Source organism: Biomphalaria glabrata, chromosome 4 (assembly GCF_947242115.1).
Source record: "Biomphalaria glabrata chromosome 4, xgBioGlab47.1, whole genome shotgun sequence".
NCBI classification, from domain to species: domain Eukaryota; kingdom Metazoa; phylum Mollusca; class Gastropoda; family Planorbidae; genus Biomphalaria; species Biomphalaria glabrata.
The window spans coordinates 10850701-10872137 of NC_074714.1; the positions used below are offsets into that span (position 1 = coordinate 10850701).

A 21437-nucleotide genomic window follows, 5' to 3' on the forward strand; every position below is an offset into this window, starting at 1 on the left:
GGTAGGACTGCTTTAAGGTGTTTAGGTTTTTAGTTTGCTAAAAAAAAAAGATTTGGGATGAGATTTCCAAGAACTGGCAATAAGAGAAATACAACTGTTAAACTAAATGTTGATATGGACATTAATGAGTTACCTTGGATACCAAAGGAGACCTAACGATAAAGAACGGAATGGGAGAGGTCAGCCCCACTAGTCTGGTCAGTGTCACTTAGTGATACAATGAGATTGTGAGGTTTAGAATATATATTTGTATTTCCAGAACTATGATCACCCAAACTCGACCCTATTGCCGGAAATGATTATCTAAATGAAGAAACATAAATCCTCTTTACGAAATAAAACAATTTTATTCCTCAACTTAGAAACACGAAAATATTGGACACACTCTAGAAATACACAATATAATATTTTATTTTCCCTAGTAGATTCACAAAAATAGACACAATGAACTTATTTGTAAGTGAAAGGTTCCGTCTGTTGTCTTACCTTGTTTATATAGGCCTTCTTTTCCTAATCCTTGTTTCTCCCATTTCTCGAACTAACTAGTCATCTATTTTTAATGCACAGTCTAGAGCAGTACTTACAAAGCTCAAGACAACATGGAAAGACAAAGGCATTGCCATAGGCACTCAAATCAGAAGGATGCGTTCCTAGGTCATGGCAACATTCATGTATGCTTGCGAATCTCGGATGCTAACATCAGAATTAGAGATGATCCTAGCAAAGGGAATTGAGATCAGATGCTTTAGAAGGATCCTAGATATCTCCTAGGAGGACAGCATCACAATCGAGGACATTAAAAAACAGGATCACAACGGCAATAGGGCACCACGATAACCTACTGACCACTGATAAAAAAAAAAGGAAACGTAACTTTTTGACCATATCACAAAGTCCTCAGGACTCGCAAAGACCTTCCTTCAGAGAATAGTACCAGGAAAAAGAAGAAGAGACAGACAGAGAAAGCGATGGGAAGATAACATTAAAGAATGAATAACTTAAAATAAGCTTGGAAATAAAACAGCTTGACGTTCACATGACAATTTCATAATACAGGACAGATAAGGGTCATTTAAAAATGGTCTGAAGGAGAGAGCCATGACTATTAAGCTCACCCCATTCTTAGTAACCCTGAAAATAAAAGCAAGTTACTGACCTTAAGTGTGTGTTGGAGTATGCACTCCCGTGATGCCTTGCAAGCCAGCGAGTAGATTCTGAGGTACCTGTTAGTGGCGGTGTGGTCACATCGTCAACATTTGAGGCCATTAGACGGCAAGTAAGATCATGTGGGAGCTGTTTGGGGCAGCTCTGGGCAGCTCAACGCTCACTTAGTCTGTTTCAACCTTTGTAACTGTAGCCAATCGTATTATCAGACTTCGAGTGTTCCGGGTGTTTACAGGGCTAAAAAAAATATTTATATAGACAGACAGTGTCGTAAGTTACGAGGTCAAACAAACAAAGATAAAATTAAGTTTCCTTTTATCAATGTTATTAGCAAGGCTATCAAATTTGTTTTCCTTAGTAATTCTTCCTCATCGTATCAAAATATCTATATCTTTATAAACAACAAAATATACAACAAAACATAAACTACAAAAAAATACCATAGACACAGAAACATGTGACCATATTATCTAGGTGAACAGTACATTTTGCTCCAGATTTATATACATATACTAAATTTTGTATTATTCTTCATAAAAAAACAATACATATCTTAATGCATAGCCCAATAGAAAAAAAATGTAAGATCAATTTCAATATTGACAACCTAACTTATTTTTCTGGTATGCTTGGAAAAAAACAACAAATAGTATTTCTTAAAATTTAGCGTATTGTTATAAATGAACTGTTAAGTGGTTGGAGTGGGAGGGCCGTGCGTGACTGGCCGACACATGTAACCGAGGTCAGCCATCTATGGGCTATCAAGCCGGACCAGTGAACAGACATTTGGAAACATACCACTGATATTGTGACTATAATGTTCGGATGGGCGGATAGTCCATGATATGCCCAGGCGACAAAGCCAGCATAAGGAGAGGGTTAAGTTGTAAGATTCAAATCTGTACAGCTTGGTACATGCCCATTCAGTGTATCAGTGATACCATTGCTCAGTTGTTAGGTATTACAGTTAATCTGGTATCATGCAACTTGGACTCTTGTTGTTTACTTCCTTGATTGTGGCATTTTGTCTACAAGTAACTTAGAAAAAAGAAAGAGAAAGATGTAACGAAACGGTGATTATGTGTCTTAGCTTTGCTAAGAGCGCTCAGTGAAACTAAATGTCCCCGGTTTCAATGGTTACACGGTTTCAATGGATACACGCACTTCAACAATTAAAATTAAAAGAAAAAATAATAAGCAGCTGGCTCTTTTTTTTTCATTCAGTAAATTACTTTTAATGCAAACTCAGTGCTGAAGTAAAAAGATAGATTTCAATATAACCTCTGTCTTTCAGGCTAAAAGGGGGGGGGGGGGGGGGTTGGGAGGAAGAAAACCTTCCTCACATAAATAGGGGAATATAATATGGCGCATTTCGCTACAGGTGATTGGACCTCACCACTGGTGACAGTAATATCAGTTTTCATTCTTAGTTTGTTTTGACAATTTAAAAAAACCCAATGTCTGTACTTGAGGCCCTTTAAGTGTCATATGTCAAACGGACATAAAAAGCTTAAACCGAAATAAATCCAACAGAAACCAATTTAATGCTGACGTAATTAAAAGCCATTGATAAGCATATTTCTGTCGGGATATTTTTGCTTCAGACATCACATTAAGTCGTAAACAAAGTCTTACCTATTTTTGACATTTTTTTTCCCAAAGAAACGTTGCAGTCAGTTCTAACTATAGAATGTTCGTGAGTCACGTTTAATAGTCCCTGATAAATTTCCAAACACTTGTATCGATCAAGTCAAAGACATAATATGATAAGTCTTGGATCAAATGAAACTTTGCATGACCTAAAACATGAAAGAACTCTCTTATGTTAAGACACATAATCTCTACACTAAGATCAATGCAAGTTTGTTTATGCCATCAAAAGAAGACATTATTCACTTACAATAGCTTAAAAAAAATAGACAAAAAGAAGGTATCCGGATATTTTGTGTTTACGGTCTAATGCTTAATGTGCATTGAACTGAAATCAGATCCCCGTATTGCAGAAAACAGCACACTGAAATAAAGCCTTTCTGAATAACTCAAATATCTGCTGTAACTAGAGAATCTCTTAATGCAAACACAAACATTGTACAAATAATGCTAAGATAGGTGAACCGCTGAGCTCGATATGAAACAAAAGTTGAAATATATCTCCATATACATTTATGTAGACTAAAGTATGCACTACAATGGTACATTATAATACTGGGATAGGAGAAATCTGTTTAAACCAGTCCATGGGCCTGGAGATGGAAGTTGACAGCCTACTGGTAGGACATCAATCCTATAAATAGCTTTTAGTATTGACAATCAAATGTCATTCAAGCTTGGTTTTCTTAACCGACGGTTCTCATGTTTACAAATATTAACGCGAAGATAAAAGACAAAATTAAAAGTAGATCTTGAATTAAAAGTAGATCTTGATGCATTCTGAACAAGGATAAAATTGTGATCATTTCTTTAAAATAAAAAAGTAACATTAAAAATTTTTTTTTTTTTTTAAATATATTAAACAATTGAATTCCTTCGTTATGAAGCTGATGACTTTATAAAAAAAAGTGATTACTTTGCTCTTGACAACTAATGAAAGATAGATTTAAAAATAAAAGGAACATTTTTACCCCCCACCCCTTTTAGCTCCATAGCAACTCCAAATGGAAGCGGATAAGCACTACCTTTCTCGAGCTGATGTTTCCGTGGGCTTAAGACTTCACAGAGAACCACTGGTGCAAAAGATTCGGAAGAAATGGAATCAAGGGAGCGTGACCTTGTGTAGGTAAATGAATCGAAAGTATTGACAGTGTACATTCTGCTGTAAGGGTTGCTCCACCTGTAGACCTGTGGGTATACAACTTCCCACGTGAGGTCGTATCACTGCCAATAGTGTGACACCACCACCCCCTCCTCCCCGGCACTGTAACGTCTCCCCTCCCTCTCTCTGTACGAGGCTTACGTTTGATATCGTTTCATGAACTAGCACTTTGTTTTCTTCATTGGGGGCACAGACTTGTGTTGACAAACAGACTGGCCCGACTAGCAGCTATTGTCGTGTCGAGGCGTAGGAATAGGGAAGGAAAATGGGGAGGAGGGGCAGAATGGAACCCGTTGCTGTGTAAGTCATAATCCTGCTAGAACATCGGTGCAGAATTTGTATTTCACCTGGCAATGATGTGCAGTAGGAAGGGTTTAGCAGAAAAACACGCTTTCACTCGACTAATGGGGTTTCCCTTCCACTGAACATGACCTAGCCTAATATGTAAGATACACCTATGATATCCAATACTTGCATTGACATAGAGCCAAATCTGTTTATAATGTGTGTTTTTTTTTCAATTATAGACCCTGTAAATTGTTGATTAACCAGTTTCTCTAAGACACACACACACACACATATTTATATATATATATATATATATATATATATATATAATCACGTGAATGTGATAGAACGGGATTTAAAAACAGTGACCACTGGGAAGACATGGAGAAAGACAGTGACCAAGAAAGATATAGACAGCGAGAACACATAATCCTCAGCTCATGAAGAAAAGCATGCCATATACAGAGGGCCAGCTCCTCTACCACCAAAGCAAAAGCAACCTTGACCTGCGATATTTGTGGACGGGAGTATCTCTCCACAGCCACATAAAAAAACGTGTTCGAGATGAACCATAGTCGTTTTACGACATATGGAGGCCAATAATAAATGAATATATATATTTAGTCCGAAATAAAAGAGTTATCTTTCCATCGAGGGTTAGAGAGTCGGAGTCATTGCTGACCCGCATGGTTGGGCGAAAAAGAAAATTATAAAACAACTAGTCGACCGGCGGCGTAGCCACTGCAACCTATGCGACCGAAGTGGGCCCCGCACGTTCATAGGACCCGCGCTAATTCTAGGTGTATAAATTATTAAATTAAACCATTTTATAACTTTTAACATATTTCCCGCGGCCTCCTGTCGATTTACCATGAGCTCCTGGAAATCTCCTGAAATTGCAAAATATACGAAAAAGTCCTGGAAATATCAGGAAATTATTAAAATCTTTTGAAAACTCATACAAATTTTCTGAAATATATAGATAAAAATTGTCATTTTGGGGTGTCATTCAATATGAAAAACGTCAATCCTACGCGCGATAAAAAAAACGCATTATGTAATACCCGTAATTGTGGAATCTAGTGAAAGAAGCTTCTCGCGCCATATAACTAATGGAGAATTACTTGAGGTCAACAATTCTAGTAGATAGATTGAACATTTGGTTATTCTTGCTTTTGAGCGTGATCTATGTAGGAAACAGAATTTGTATGATATACTGTATGACTTCGCTACACGCAAGGCTCGTAAAGTAATTCTGCACGTAGCAAAGAATGAATAAAATGCATAGACGAATTTATTTTGTAATACAAACTTTTTAATTTTCACTTATTATCCGTATCCCGACTCAAACTTGGCTCCGCAAAATCCGTTTCGCATAGGGCCCCACAATGATTAAGTCCTGCCCTGCTATTTAGTGACGATTGAATACAGATTAGATTACTTGTTCTCTTTCCATGACTTCTTAGTCACAATGCTTAAGTCCGGTCCTGTTATTTAGTGACGGGTGAATACTATTTGTTCTAACCCCTCCCTTCTTTTTTTTTTTCGCCTCTAAAATTACGTGGGGTAACTCTAGTCCGTCCGACTTGCAGAAATAAAAGAGTGCTCTTTCCATTACTTGGTGTCCAAACTCTTGAGCCATGACGAGAATTATATATATATATATATATATATATATATATATATATATATATATATATATATATATATATATATATATCATGGGCGTAGCCAGGAGGGGGTTTTTGGGGATCAACCCCCCCCCCCCGCAGGGGGGGATCGGATTTTAGTGATTGATTTTTTGCTTTGATTTTGTTAATTTTAGGTGAGATATAATAAAAATATATAAAATATATAATAACCCAATATAAAAAAAGCAAATTACACACTCAAATTTCTATGAGCGTAGCCAAAGGGGTTTTGAGTTTAACCCCTCCCCCTCTTTAGTAGGGTTTGAAGCTGAAAAATACATCTTCAATGTAAAAAAAAATAATTACGCAATCAAAATGCTATGAGCGTTGCCAAAAGGGGTTTTGAGTTTAAATCCCCCTTCAGCGGGGTTTGAAGGTAAAAAATACCTCTTTAATATTAAAAACAAAGCAAATTATACACTCAAAATTCTATGAGTGTAGTCAAATGAGTTTTGAATTTAAATTCCCCTCCAGTGGAGTTTGAAGCTAAAAAATACCTCTTCTATATAAAAAAAAAGCAAATTACACACTAACATTATTTAAGCGTAGTCAAGCCAATTGGGGGTGGGGTGGGATGAATTTAAACCCTCTCTCCTGCAGATGGCTTTTTTAAAGTTTAAAACCCCTCCATATGGTTTTGAGTTTCAAATCCCCCTACAGAGCGTTTTCAGGTGGAAAACCTCTATCTTCAATATTATTATAAATTCTAAAGCAAACTACAGTTACCAAATTCTATGATCGTAGCTAAATGGGGTTTGGAATTAAAAAACAAAACAAAAACTCCAGAGATTTGTAAGTTTAAAACCCCCAACAGATGATTTTGACGATAAAACTTCCCTTTTCGATATAAAATCTAAAGCAAACTACAGTCACTTAATTCCAAGAGCGTATTCAAGAGAGGTTACACATTTCTACCAGTGGCGGGGCTCCATTAATAAAGTGCAGTGAATAGTCATCTGCCGAAATTGAAAAACACTAAATGTGGCTCAAAAAAGATGGCTAAAACAGATTTTAGGAGTTGTAAGGGAACTCGTGTGAGTTCTTTACCACTTACATATGGCTCGATAATCTAGGGTATGATTCTCAATTACACTTGTCAATACCTGCTTAACTCAAATACGAACACTTAGTATACATCAACTCTAACTCCTTATATTCATGAATATCGATAATACTTTAATACGTAATAAAGCACACAATTATATCACTCTTATGAAATACACAAAACACCAGCACCCTACTCAGACCAGGTCAGCTCTCCAACTGCTTGACTGACCGCTAGAAACCTAATTGTTCCCCCTTGAAAATCCCGTGATAAAAACAATTCACACACCAACTAATAAAATAAACAAACACACACACAATCTCACATCTTACACACCCACGCTCTTGACAGGAGTCAGTTATAGAGACCGGGTCTAAATCAAGGAAATCCTATGCCGAACTGGGAGTCGACTCCTTAGTAAGATTGTGACAGAGCGTCGCATGAGGTTTGCGGGACATGTTCTCCGACAAAATGAATTACGCAAAATAAGAGTTGCGATGACATCCTAGTACAACTTGACGCCACTCATTCATGGAGGTCCTCGGAGCAGGTGGGAAGAGGATTCAGACATTACCAGTGACAGTTTTTTTGGAAACAGCTTGACGGCAAATGCGCCGAACGGCGCGGGAGGGTCTAAGTAAGTAAGAATAGCACATTAGGTTTTTGAAATAAGCCTTTTTAAAAGCAGGAAAATGCACTGTAGATACCTCAGAATATGCATTTTGTTGGCTTTCAATACCAGAAATAGTGCTTGGCGGCGGAGCTTCGCCCCGCGCTGGGGGAGCTCACAACGCTCCCCCTCCTCCGGACCCCCCTGCTGGCAATGGCGGGGAATTAAAAATTTTTCCACTAACTCCAGGAAGAACCTATTCTAGGGCACAATAAACGTCTACCGAAAGAATGAAGGGTCAGAATGTAATAAAGATTAAGTACCCCCCCCCCCAACTCACCCCCCCCCCGAAAAAAATCCTGGCTACGCCCATGATATATATTCCTACTATTAGCTTACACTCTCTTCACGGGTTTAAAAATTAAATTAATGGTTAGAAATTTACTGAAAACTACAAATTTTCCTAGAAATTTTAAAGTTTATTTATATCTCTGGGGAAAGAAAACTAACGTATTGGCCACATAATGAGAGATTAGGATTAACCATTTTAATATTTCAAATTATATTTATTTTAAAATCAAATTTGGCTTAAGTTTTTTTTTTAATACGACTTCAGCAGGAATTACCGCACTCGAGCCAAATGTTTCTATATAATCAGGAAGAGTTCAGCGACTAAATAAATATACTCTCTTTGTTATGGTTACTTTTGAAATAAAACATATAAAACAAAACCTGGCCAATAACCTGCCTCAGGATAATACGAATTAAATTCTTCAGGACAAATGAGTCACAGAGGTTCGTGTAAATCTTCAATAAATGTAATAATGAGCGGTTACCGTAGTTAGGCAAAATTATTCTAATTCACTTATAGAAATACACAAAATGATTACATCCAGCTGATGTTCCTCGGCTATTCAAAAAGAATAGAACAACGTTTTTCAAATCAAGCTTTTATAGTTTGAGACAGCATGAGTCGTTGTTTTTCTAGCTCTAGAAATTTTTATGAACATATTAACATGTTGAACATCAAACTCGTAATGATGGAATTGCAAATTCTACAATCTGTGAATCTCATTACTAGAATACTTACAGTTCTCCCATTGAAAATGATATCGTTACATAGGCTTATTCAAGGGGGAAAAAAGGTTTTATTAATTAGACTAAACATTTCACATCAGTAATTCACACACGTGCGGTGTTTAATATTATGGCCAGACATGAACTGTCAAATGTCCCCAGTCTATAGCAACAATTTTCCCCAGGACAGCTGTTCGTGAAAAGGGAACAAGGGAACTCAACAAAATATATGAGACCCCAGTTCAAATGTTACGGCTATAATCTTTTCATCCAGGCCACTAAACATTCCCAGTTTTATCAAAACATCAAAAGATTATCTCTTAATATCATATTAATATGTAGACGGACACAGTGAGTGCAGAAACATATGTGCAGATCTAAATATATATGATTTCTATGTCAGTGATTCCAAGGACATAAATTCACTACTTTTCAAAGTCCTGACCTGCCAGTGAATGTGACCATAGCAAGTATCAATCATGACTTAAATGTACTACTTGAGACCTCTACCGTGCTCTTCAAAACACGACCTCCTTACCGCCTATAAGGCCACGTCAACTCGGCTTGAAATTTCCCTCTCAAAACACAATGTAGGCCCGCGCTAAACAAGGTCAGTCAGTGGTAGCGACAAGGCGACTTACATTGTAAATTATTAAGGTACTCAAAATGCAGCTCGCAATCCGCATTAGTCCTATGGGGAAAGATGTGCGTCTATTATGCAAATAAAAACGTAGTTATGAAGTAAAACTAAGACTGATTATCTTCTTAGCTCATAAATTACAGACGTTCCTTAAAAAGAGAAGATTATTACGTTTACTGTGTTAATCTAGTATTGCATTATAATTAAAGACACTCTGCTATTTCTTTCATATTTCAAGATCAATATTCAAAAACGTTTTTTTTTTTTTTTGGCAAATGTAACCATTAAGTAACCAAGAGTCTCATAATTTTTTTATTAAATAAAAAAGATGATGAGCTCATAAATTTCGTCTAAATATAACGTGCATTTTTAGTTTCGTTTCTTTGTCTTCTGCATTGCTCTTATCATTTTTATGTTTCTTAAATCTTTTTCTTACCTTGCAAACTCTACATGTGTGGAAATGGCATAGAAATTGGAATGTTTGTCAAATGTTTTCACGTTTCGGATGTTCCTTCAGATAATCTACTTCCTACTCGAGATCCCGAATGAACCTGGACACTAGAGACTAGACACAGATTTCGAAAACGGATGTAACGATTTTACAAGAAATTTTACAGCGAATGTATAATTTGGGTAAAAAGATACTGCCTAATTGGCCACACAATGAAAACTCTGATTTGACCGTTGTAGTTTTATTTTTTCCAAATCTTATCCTTTTAAAAATAAATTTGGCTTTTTTTTACCACGCTTTCCTCGGTTATTTCTGCACTGACTCAAACTGTTCTTTGTATTCAGTAAATAGTTGAACAAGCAAAATATTTAAAAATCTTTTAAAAAAGGGGAAGAGGTCCGTCCTAAAATATCTCTCCCTCACATATTCTCCGATCCAGTTGATACTGTAAACAATTATTTATTGTACCTAACAAAACATGAATCAATAAACAAAATACTCAACTAGTCAACTAATTATTGGTAATTAGTTATTTTGTTTGATATTGAATAAGGGAAATAACTGTACATTATTGGTAGATATAGTTTTAAGGGGACTAAACCCAACAAATGTAGCCATATATGTGAATAGTTTCCCTTGTTGCTATCAAACAAAATAATTAATTACCACTAATCAATTGTCTAATTGGTTACTTTTTTTTTATTGATTCATATCTTGTCTATGCCAATGAATAATTGTGAGAATTTCAACTTGATCCGAGAATGGGTGTGTGAGAAATAACGTGTACACACTTTTGACCAGACAGACAAAAAGAGTGAGTTGATATACACTTTGTAATAAAAACTAGACGTCCATGTACATTTTCTCCCAGCATCTTGTGTAGAAACAAGATGAAGTTTAATAAAAGTAATTGGTTGTGTAAACTGACTGGAAAGACTCCTTGCAATATTGGAAAATTATAAGAAATAAACATAATGTGAAATTATAGTCCATTATCAACGTCATAAAGGACTTAAAAGGAGGAATTGATTTAAAAAAAACAACGTTTGTGTATGGTACTTGTATATACATCGCTTCTCATGTCGTGCCTGAACATCTATAATCACTGCCTGGCACACTGTATGATGAGTTATTGTTGTTTTCTTTAAGAAGTAATGCATACATTGCTGTATGTACTGGAGTTGTTGTTTTTTATTCCTTACACAACAATGAACAGATCTACAATCGAGGCCATAGTATAACTTTCCCACAGTACGGAGATCGAACTCCTGCAAGACCCAGTTGATCACATATGTTAACCTCGTGACCACCACATAATGTCGTGATTGTTCAGCGCCTAGATCTAGGTCTTCGAGCCGATCTTCTTACCTGCTATACACATATCTATTACAAATATCAATACATAACAGATAGTCTGGTTAAATAGCTACACTTAACAAATGTACAGTGATACCAATGATACATAGTATTCTCGTTCTGTTACACACATCAGTTTGGAGGAAACAAAAGGATCAATTACCTTTTTCGTAGTCACAGTGATACGTGACATATATAAAGGCCTATATATATATACTAGCCAAATATTACCCGCGGCGTTCGGGCCTTAGTCGGAGTATTACTGGTATAGTGGATTGGATTTAGACCAATGTAAAACATGGCGAATGTTTCCTTCAAATTTTTAATTTGCCACGATATAAGTGTGAAAATGGGTTTACCCGTAATATGATCAAATATAAATACTCTGAAAACGGGTTTACCCGATTTGTTACGAAGTTTAGCTTTTTACTAAAGATAAATTTAGGTATTTTCTTTCATTTTTAGGGTTCCCCCGGTCGTCATTTGGGGGTGGGGGCCGTTAAATATGTACTACAGTCTTCGCTATGATCTAAGGAACATTTACGCCTTACACTCTGCTTTATATATACATATTAAAAGAGTGAAAGAGTGATAGAGAGAGTGAGAGAAAGAGAGAGAGAGTGCTAGTGCAAACTACACAATGTACAAACAATAAAGGCTAAAGGCGCAGGGTTTAAAAAAAAAAAAAAACGATCTTTAAAACCGATCAGACTATGAATGCAGCTTTGTGTGTGTGTGTGCAGACATATCAGACTATGAATGCAGCTTTGTGTGTGTGTGTGCAGACATATCAGACTATGAATGCAGCTTTGTGTGTGTGTATGTGCAGACATATCAGACTATGAATGCAGCTTTGTGTGTGTGTATGTGCAGACATATCAGACTATGAATGCAGCTTTGTGTGTGTGTATGTGCAGACATATCAGACTATGAATGCAGCTTTGTGTGTGTGTATGTGCAGACATATCAGACTATGAATGCAGCTTTGTGTGTGTGTATGTGCAGACATATCAGACTATGAATGCAGCTTTGTGTGTGTGTATGTGCAGACATATCAGACTATGAATGCAGCTTTGTGTGTGTGTATGTGCAGACATATCAGACTATGAATGCAGCTTTGTGTGTGTGTATGTGCAGACATATCAGACTATGAATGCAGCTTTGTGTGTGTGTATGTGCAGACATATCAGACTATGAATGCAGCTTTGTGTGTGTTTGTGCAGACATATCAGACTATGAATGCAGCTTTGTGTGTGTGTGTATGTGCAGACATATCAGACTATGAATGCAGCTTTGTGTGTGTGTATGTGCAGACATATCAGACTATGAATGCAGCTTTGTGTGTGTGTGTGCAGACATATCAGACTATGAGTGCAGCTTTGTGTGTGTGTGTATGTGCAGACATATCAGACTATGAATGCAGCTTTGTGTGTGTGTGTGCAGACATATCAGACTATGAATGCAGCTTTGTGTGTGTGTGTATGTGTGCAGACATATCAGACTATGAATGCAGCTTTGTGTGTGTGTGTATGTGCAGACATATCAGACTATGAATGCAGCTTTGTGTGTGTGTGTGCAGACATATCAGACTATGAATGCAGCTTTGTGTGTGTGTGTATGTGCAGACATATCAGACTATGAATGCAGCTTTGTGTGTGTGTATGTGCAGACATATCAGACTATGAATGCAGCTTTGTGTGTGTGTGTGCAGACATATCAGACTATGAATGCAGCTTTGTGTGTGTGTGTATGTGCAGACATATCAGACTATGAATGCAGCTTTGTGTGTGTGTGTGCAGACATATCAGACTATGAATGCAGCTTTGTGTGTGTGTGTATGTGCAGACATATCAGACTATGAATGCAGCTTTGTGTGTATGTATGTGCAGACATATCAGACTATGAATGCAGCTTTGTGTGTGTGTGTGCAGACATATCAGACTATGAATGCAGCTTTGTGTGTGTGTGTATGTGCAGACATATCAGACTATGAATGCAGCTTTGTGTGTGTGTGTGTGCAGACATATCAGACTATGAATGCAGCTTTGTGTGTGTGTGTATGTGCAGACATATCAGACTATGAATGCAGCTTTGTGTGTGTGTGTGCAGACATATCAGACTATGAATGCAGCTTTGTGTGTGTGTGTATGTGCAGACATATCAGACTATGAATGCAGCTTTGTGTGTGTGTATGTGCAGACATATCAGACTATGAATGCAGCTTTGTGTGTGTGTATGTGCAGACATATCAGACTATGAATGCAGCTTTGTGTGTGTGTATGTGCAGACATATCAGACTATGAATGCAGCTTTGTGTGTGTGTATGTGCAGACATATCAGACTATGAATGCAGCTTTGTGTGTGTGTATGTGCAGACATATCAGACTATGAATGCAGCTTTGTGTGTGTGTATGTGCAGACATATCAGACTATGAATGCAGCTTTGTGTGTGTGTATGTGCAGACATATCAGACTATGAATGCAGCTTTGTGTGTGTGTATGTGCAGACATATCAGACTATGAGAGCAGCTTTTGTGTGTGTGTGTGTGTGTGTGAAGACATATCAGACTATGAGTGCAGCTTTTTGTGTGTGAGTGTGTGTGCAGGAATATCAGACTATGAGTGCAGCTTTTGTGTGTGTGTGTGTGTGTGTGTGCAGGAATATCAGACTATGAGTGCAGCTTTTGTGTGTGTGTGTGTGCAGTCATATCAGACGATGAGTGCAGCTTTGTGTGTGTGTGTGTGTCGACTATGTAAGATGCATCAATAATATATACTATCGACTATGTAAGATGTATCCATAATATATAGGTCTGCTATCGACTATATAAGATGTATCAATAGTATATACTATCTAATACAGATAGGAATCTGATAAAGATGGTTTTGATCAGTTTGGTCAGATTTAAGTTCGAGTTCGGTTCGGTTCGATGACGAGTGTAGTTCGGTTCGGTCAGATCTACAAATCGATGATCGATGTTATGAAATTAGGTAATATAAAAAAAAACAACCTATGTATATGTAATAATGTTCAATCCAATGTATTTTCTTACAAGACTATTGCCAAACCTTCATTTCATTCAGTGAAGACAAAGACAGTGTGTTCCCGTTTGTACGAATCTGTTTTAAAGTTCGGGTTCGGTCGTAGTTGGGGTTTGAGTTCGAGTCATTATATCTCCAGCAAAACGTTAAAACGTATTTCAGCTAAATACCAGTTGCATGAATATGAACTGTGCTTTGATTTAAACAACTGTTTTCAACAAAGCTATTGAAAAGCACCATAATATCAGGAAGTAGACCAATAGTCAATGTTATCAAATGACAACAGTCTTCAGACATTAAGTGTCACCAAAAAAGAATATTCTATAGGCTTTACAAAATGAACAACTTTGGCAGCCGGACTTACGATACAAAAACAACATTTTTAAGGAAACGATTGCTATTATTTACGCTAAAATAAAACGAAAATGGAGGGACAACTTAAACAGGTTGCTTGATATCACATTATGTTATCCAAATATGATTCAGCATTAAAGAACACTTATAAGACTGAACAGCAGCGATGCACAAAAACTTTAGAATGAGTTTTCAAATAGCGACATAAAGGTTACAAGTTACTGGTTTGACACTACTCCTGACTTAGCGGACACTGATCAAAAGTCTGAATTTAAAATGTATAAGAAACAAACTGATAAGATCAGTTCTGATATCCTAAGATGCCTTGAAAGGGATGAGTTTCACTTTATGATGTGTCAGGCTCAGGGATAAGACCACGAAGTTGTAGCGTCTAAACGAGAAAAAGAAATGTCAGGAACCATCTTAAGGGTTATCTGTGTAAAGGATGTGGATGTTACAACTTACGTTTTCAGAAAATGATTGAATGTTAGATTTTTTGGTACAATCGAAATATATTTTTCGCTATAAAAATAAAGCCAATAAACACACATCTAAATGACTAATCCCAGCTGTCTTTTTTTTTTTTTTTTTTTTTTTACCAATCTTTGTATTACCTTCTTATATATTGGAAAGACAGCGATACAGAAACGTTAATTGAAACTAATGAGTTAACTATTAACAAAGTGGAGGCCGAACTAGAGTTGCTTAATTATTTATTTGTTTATAAAAAGCATGACAGCGCAAAATGTTACAGAGAGGGTTCTTCTAAAAAAAATAATAGAATGAAAAAAATCAATAAGAAAATGTCAGAACTATCTTAAGAGGCCAAATTTCACGAATGATGAAAAGTAACAGACGTCAATACTTGTGTGCTTTGATCACTTTTTATGCTGAACATCGACTAGAATATATCCCTGAGGTAGTGGACAAAGAGGAAGTGGATACAAGTTTTAGTTCAGCATTCGATAAAGTTTTGTTGATGTTCGTTTCAAAACAGATAACTGTATATGATTATATACCAAAATTTGACATTTGAATAGAAATACCAAGACTGAGAAGAAGACATCTTCGAGAAACTAAAAACTATACAGTATAGCCAATCTAAGCTTTCGATTCTCACCATCTGTGTGACTGCGACGTCATGTGAAAGATGCTTTTTTTAAAGTTGAAGTTAATTAAGTACTATTTAAGATTGACGAAGAAACAAACGCGACTTTCATATCTAGCAAGTTGGTCTATAGAAAGCGAAATAGTAGAAGATATTGGCGTCAATGAAGTAATTGATAAGTTTGCAAGTTTGAAATTCAGAAAAGGAAACTTTATTTGCAAGAGCATTTTATTAGTTCTTTACACTTTAAAGTGTAAGTTTGTAAACATATTGATTCTTTAAGTCTTGAACCGTTTAAATATTTTAAGACAGTTTAAATTATTCAGACGTCGTTACAAGCATGACAGTATAATGGAGAACATTTTGCCTAAGAACTTCTTTAATGCATAATAAAGAGTACATGTTGAGGTTACTGTTTCTAATTTTTTTAATCTTACACTTTAATACATGTAAAAGCTGTTGAAGAGCTGTCATTAACAAACTAACTTTAAACAACCGACAATTATTTTACAACTGTCTAACAATCAATGACTGTAAGATATTAGCTTAACAAAAGAATCAACCAATAAGTAATATTGGGGGGGGGTGACACCATGAGCTGACTGCACCGGGTGACACCCACTCTAGTGACGCCACTGAGACAGGGAAAGACAATGTCAACCGTCCGATGAGCATACCACGCATCTAATGTGGAGTGACATATGAATGAGATGCAGTCAACAGCATTGAAGGGATATAGGCATTTAGATCTTGACATTCGGATAACGTCATTCATGAAATGAAAAGGTAACAATGACCTGAAACCTACTTACAGCGTGTAATTTAACTTTGTGTATTATCGCGTGAATACACTACTATCAATCTGATGACGCGGAGTGTTTCAAAGTTCGCTAACTCTAGTGACTAGTGCAGAAAAGTGAAGTAATGCAAGCATAGTCACGGTAAGTCACGTGACTTTTGCCGCTAATCAATCAAATAGCACAAAAAACATGTGCACTTTACATCCTTTAAAACTGTTAGGTCAGACAAGGACTGTAACTCCATGTACTACATAATGTAGGCCGAGTTTTTTTTTTTCAAAGGTTATTAACATTCACAATCAAATTGTATGTTGAATTTCATATTATAAGAAAATTGAATTTATACCAATGTTATTTACAAGTAGACTGTTGTAATACAGTTGTATAGAAATGATGTGATTCCTGCCATTCATATTTAGATCTAATCCGAACACAAATATTGAAATATATCTACTCGATCTATTACAACGTAAGGTGGATTGGTAACACTAAGAAATGGCAACAGGCATTCGCGCTACTATCTGTAACCTCTTAACGTACCTGATAGAATTCGCACCGCACTGCACCATTTAAACACAGTTTATGCACATAAATAACTTGGTGTTTGAGATAAAACTCAAACACCAAGTCACACACGCGTACTGGAATCATATTCCCAACACTGGTACATTGAAAAATGAGCCTAACTCTCTAGTTAAGACAGCAGCTGATGGAAATAGCAATGAAAAGTGTTTTGTTGATAACCTGGTTTCTTTTTGTGCACATCGGCAGGCACACTTTAGGGCCCACTGGAAGTTTATACAAAGTTGTGGTTCGAAGAGTTTGCATTTGCGATTTATTTTACTATTTTTAATAATATTATGGCTTCCAATATCTCCATCACTAATGTCCTCGAGGGCTTCATAAACGACAATCCCGCTAGTAGTGGAACTGGATAGGCCAATAACGGGTAGCGAACAAGGTATCCGTCGGCTGGCCATGGGTGAGCATGTTTATTTTTAAATCTCACTCTGGGTGAGGATGGAAGAGAAACCAGGCAGAGGCGACCGTAGAGGATGGCGAAAGGGGGCAATCGCTCCAGACCGCACATCTTAGAGAAGATCAAAGGTCACAATGACCCACAATTCTAACCTTGAACTCTTATGTGGGATTTTTGTTTCAATGTAAAAGTCATTTTGGAAAGAATGTCTAAAATTGATAGAAAAAAATAGTATCTGGTTTCAATGTCTACATTTTTAGAAAAATGTGTATTTAAAGAAATGATATTTTAAAAACTCTTCCCCCTTTTTTTTCAAACACCTTTAATTTTTCTCAGTGACAGGACGCCTATATGGAAGAAAACAAGAAGGCGCCCCCCCCCCCCCATTTTTCAGGAATGTTCCAATACGACAGTGAAAATTTATACCACTAAAAGCAGCATACAGTCCACGCCTCTACGTGTATTGATTTGGGTATATATGACTTCTTTCTTGACCCCCCCCCCATCTTTGTCACAAGATTTAGAACCACTCTTAGATTACAACCTAGACTCCAACACAGGCACTGACACTTGTTCCACACACCGTGACATACCACAGCGAGCACCGATTGGACCACACACGATAACTCGGTGTGTCTCGATAACTTGAAAATGCTCCCCACCCCATCCCCCCCCTTTTTTTTCTTTTTTTTTCTCTCCCTCTTTTACATTCTCGGGAGGGAAAAGAATGCACGTGCATGTTACACAGCAGAGATAACACTGCGAAGGATTGAGTGGCGACCGCGTGAGCACATTATCTTCTCGCTACACCAGTATGGTGACTCGGATCGTTGTCCCCGCCCCCCTTGACATCTCCAGTCCTTTAACCCCCCACCCCCTTTTCTGTGTGTGACAATGAGCACGGAATTCCAAAACGTCTTTATAACGGAAGTGACTGGGGTTAGGGTTAAATGCTGAGTAAACACATCGTTGTTAATGGCGGTCACTCGGTGTGTCATAGTATGAAGTGTAACTAGAATCTACCAATGATAATACATTTCACTATCTAGCTTATGCATTCTGCCATACTCTCCCTCTAAAATTGTTTACGTTATAATTCGAAATAATACACACACAAAAAAAAAACTGGTCAAGCCGACTCAAGCTATGAATGAATGCGAAGTGTTAATTCGTAATTAACAAGTGTAACGAAATGGGTAAAACTTGACGGCGTAATTTAGCAACACTCCATCCAGGACTAGGGATAAATATAGTCTCACTATCGTGTGTAACACATCCCATTTCACATAAACCTTAGTTCTCTATCATATCCTGATCTATGGTTTCAAAGAGAAAACAGAACAAATTATGTTTTTGCTTCTCTATCTTTAAAAGTAGATCTAGCCTATATTATATATAGAATCTAGATCTAGGCCTACTAGACTATATAGATCTATATATAGATCTAGATCTAAACTCTGAATAGATCTATATAGATCTGAGATCTAGAGTCTAGATCTTTAGGCCATAGTATAATTTATAGATCTATTTAATTAATCATAAAACTAAATCTTTCTATTGAAGGATTTTCTAGTCTCTAATAGATTAAATAAGACATCACAAAGATAACTTTTACTTAATTAGCAAAATAGATATCAAGCTTACCAATCAAACGAAGACAAATTCGAGCCAAATGTGTTTCTAGATCTTTATTCTTAGATCTAACTGTAAAGCTCACTCTTGTATAGGTGAGGACACTCTTGTCTAGGCCTAGGTGAGGACATTCAAATAATATAATAACAAGATGAATACTGCGCGATACCGTCCAGCAGACGACAAACAATACACCGGAACTGATAGATCTAGATCTTTAACAATGCGACATTTTTTTTAAAATTATTATTGGTCCGTTGATTACCAGTCAGAGTAGAATTTCACTGGTGGCCTTGACCCACGCTAGAAAACTATCGATCCTGCCTCGCGCTGTGCTAGTTGGTGACCTGCGTGAGGATTCCAGACGGCCAGTGTCACTCCCGACTCACTTGTGTATTCTGTTGTATTGCGACAATTTTAGTAATCGTGATGTCCAGCTTTGGTTATGACAGAAATTCTGTTGTTTTCTTTTTAGCAAAATGTTATAAAGCTTTAATTACATTATTATATTAACTTTGTTTTTTTCTGGCGCTCATAGTTTGTAGATCTATTTAAGAAAATTATCTCTGTATTATTTTATTATAGATTTCTAACAGTGCAAGTGAAAATGGCATGGCGAAATAGAAGCGCCAAATTTAAACTAAAATGTGACCTCATTTTGCGAATCTAGTATTCTATCGTAGTCAATTCGTGACCCTATCTCTTTTACATAATTTTATATAATAATAATCTTTATTGTCCGTAAGGAAATTTGTCCTACAATTTGTGCATTACATCAAGCAAAACATTGTAACTAGAAAAAAAAAATGTACATTCACACCAGACTCACTCATAATTTACGTGTGTTACATGTGAAAAATTTATATCAAATTGTTTCTATTTAATCTTATCTTATGTAATACAGACGTTACTTCGAAAAAGAAGATGATTACGTCCTAAGCGTCATGCATATTAACTAATGACTTAAATTCTGACAAGTCACTGGTTTTCCTGGCTAGCTCAGGCAACCCATTCCATAAAGTTCAATAAGAATATCCACACTATCTTTCAAGACATCAACTTCATGACAAGTCCATATAGATGTCTATCTTCTATTCAATATACTGCTCGTCAACAGTTAATATCAGAGTTGAAAGTAGCACCAAAAAGGTTGAAAAAAATCTCACGACTTCAAAGTGAATCACCAGGTCTGGACACAGCAACCCGCAGGCTGGAATCTGGAACCTCAGACTCGTAAAAACAAACTTGAAACGTCAGATAGACCAACTGAGATGAAAACCTCAGTCCTGTAGCCTAAAGCTGAGATCTCAATACTGAACCTGAGACTGAGACTTGACATTGAGACTGAGACTTGACATTGAGACTGAGACCCTATAGAAAGATAAAGAACAGATTCTTCTAATCTTCTAGTCTAATTATAAAAATACAAATACTATCGAATCCAATTAAAATTACTATACAAAAATGAAATAAAACTCACCCTAAACAGGGGTCAAGATAATCCTTTAAGAATATCAACCAAGGAACAAGGCTATCCGTTATCAGATCGAAGGAGAAATTCAAGAGCTCACAAAATACAACTTGGCTCTACAGCACAAGATGGAGAGAATGAAACAGACGATTAACTACGAAAGCCTTACTACGTAATCATTTTATGTCATAAGAAATTATGACAAAGTAGCAAGGGGAGTTAATCTACTAACACTACACAAGAAAAAGAAAATAGCGCAAATGACGTCATTGCCTATTGATGAAATCGGCGCTATTAGACTAAGAACATATTAATGAACAACTAATTCAATAGTTGCGACATGGGGGGGGGGGGGGCTCATCAACATATTCTTGAACCCGGGCCACGGGTACCTTGCTACGCCACTGTCTGGGTGATCGCTTTTTAAATGTATTTATAAAAGGAAAAAAAATAGCGACCTGAATTCGAACTTGCGGTTATAGCCTCCTCAAACCAATATGGTAACCACTGTGCCAGAAAGCTGCTTATGAAAATAGATTTTATAGTTACTTACATCTTTTCTTTCTACAAACAATAAAGGGGACTAATTCAACTTATATTACCTTATCAGTTAAGTAAAATTACTTCCCCTTGTCCAGATACCAAACAAATTAATTGCCAATAATAACCAGTTCATATGCAAAGAATTTTTTTAATTGATTCGTGTGTTGGCTTGTAAAGTAAATAATTGTGCAAAATTTCAGCTTCATCCGAGATTGGGTGTGTAAGAAATAACGTGTACAAACATTTTACCAGACAGACAGACAAACAGAGTGAGTTAATTAAAGCTTTGAAAAAAAAAAAAAAAGAAAATACACTTGACTCAAATTTTACAATAATTGTTTTCTATTTATTGTAATATCTCCCTTGTATCAAAA

At 36.5% G+C, this 21437-nt stretch overlaps 1 protein-coding gene across 5 annotated transcripts in view; it reads right to left on the bottom strand.

Moving 5' to 3' along the window:
- LOC106054122 (inosine-5'-monophosphate dehydrogenase 1b-like) overlaps positions 1-19323 on the bottom strand; it is a 49744-nt gene extending 30421 nt beyond the window's left edge. Inside the window, exons 1-2 of one of the 5 annotated variants that reach the window (XM_056026282.1) lie at positions 19062-19323; positions 1157-1401 (exon numbers count right to left, since the gene is read on the bottom strand). In XM_056026282.1, coding sequence (XP_055882257.1) covers positions 1157-1266 — 110 coding nt within the window. In that variant the 5' untranslated portion in view covers positions 1267-1401; positions 19062-19323. Of the gene's footprint in view, positions 1-1156; positions 1402-2799; positions 2822-9763; positions 9871-11297; positions 11451-19061 lie in introns of those variants that run through there. The other 4 variants (XM_056026285.1, XM_056026283.1, XM_056026284.1 and 1 more) reach the window with 4 other exon arrangements.
- Positions 19324-21437: the final 2114 nt, after the last annotated feature.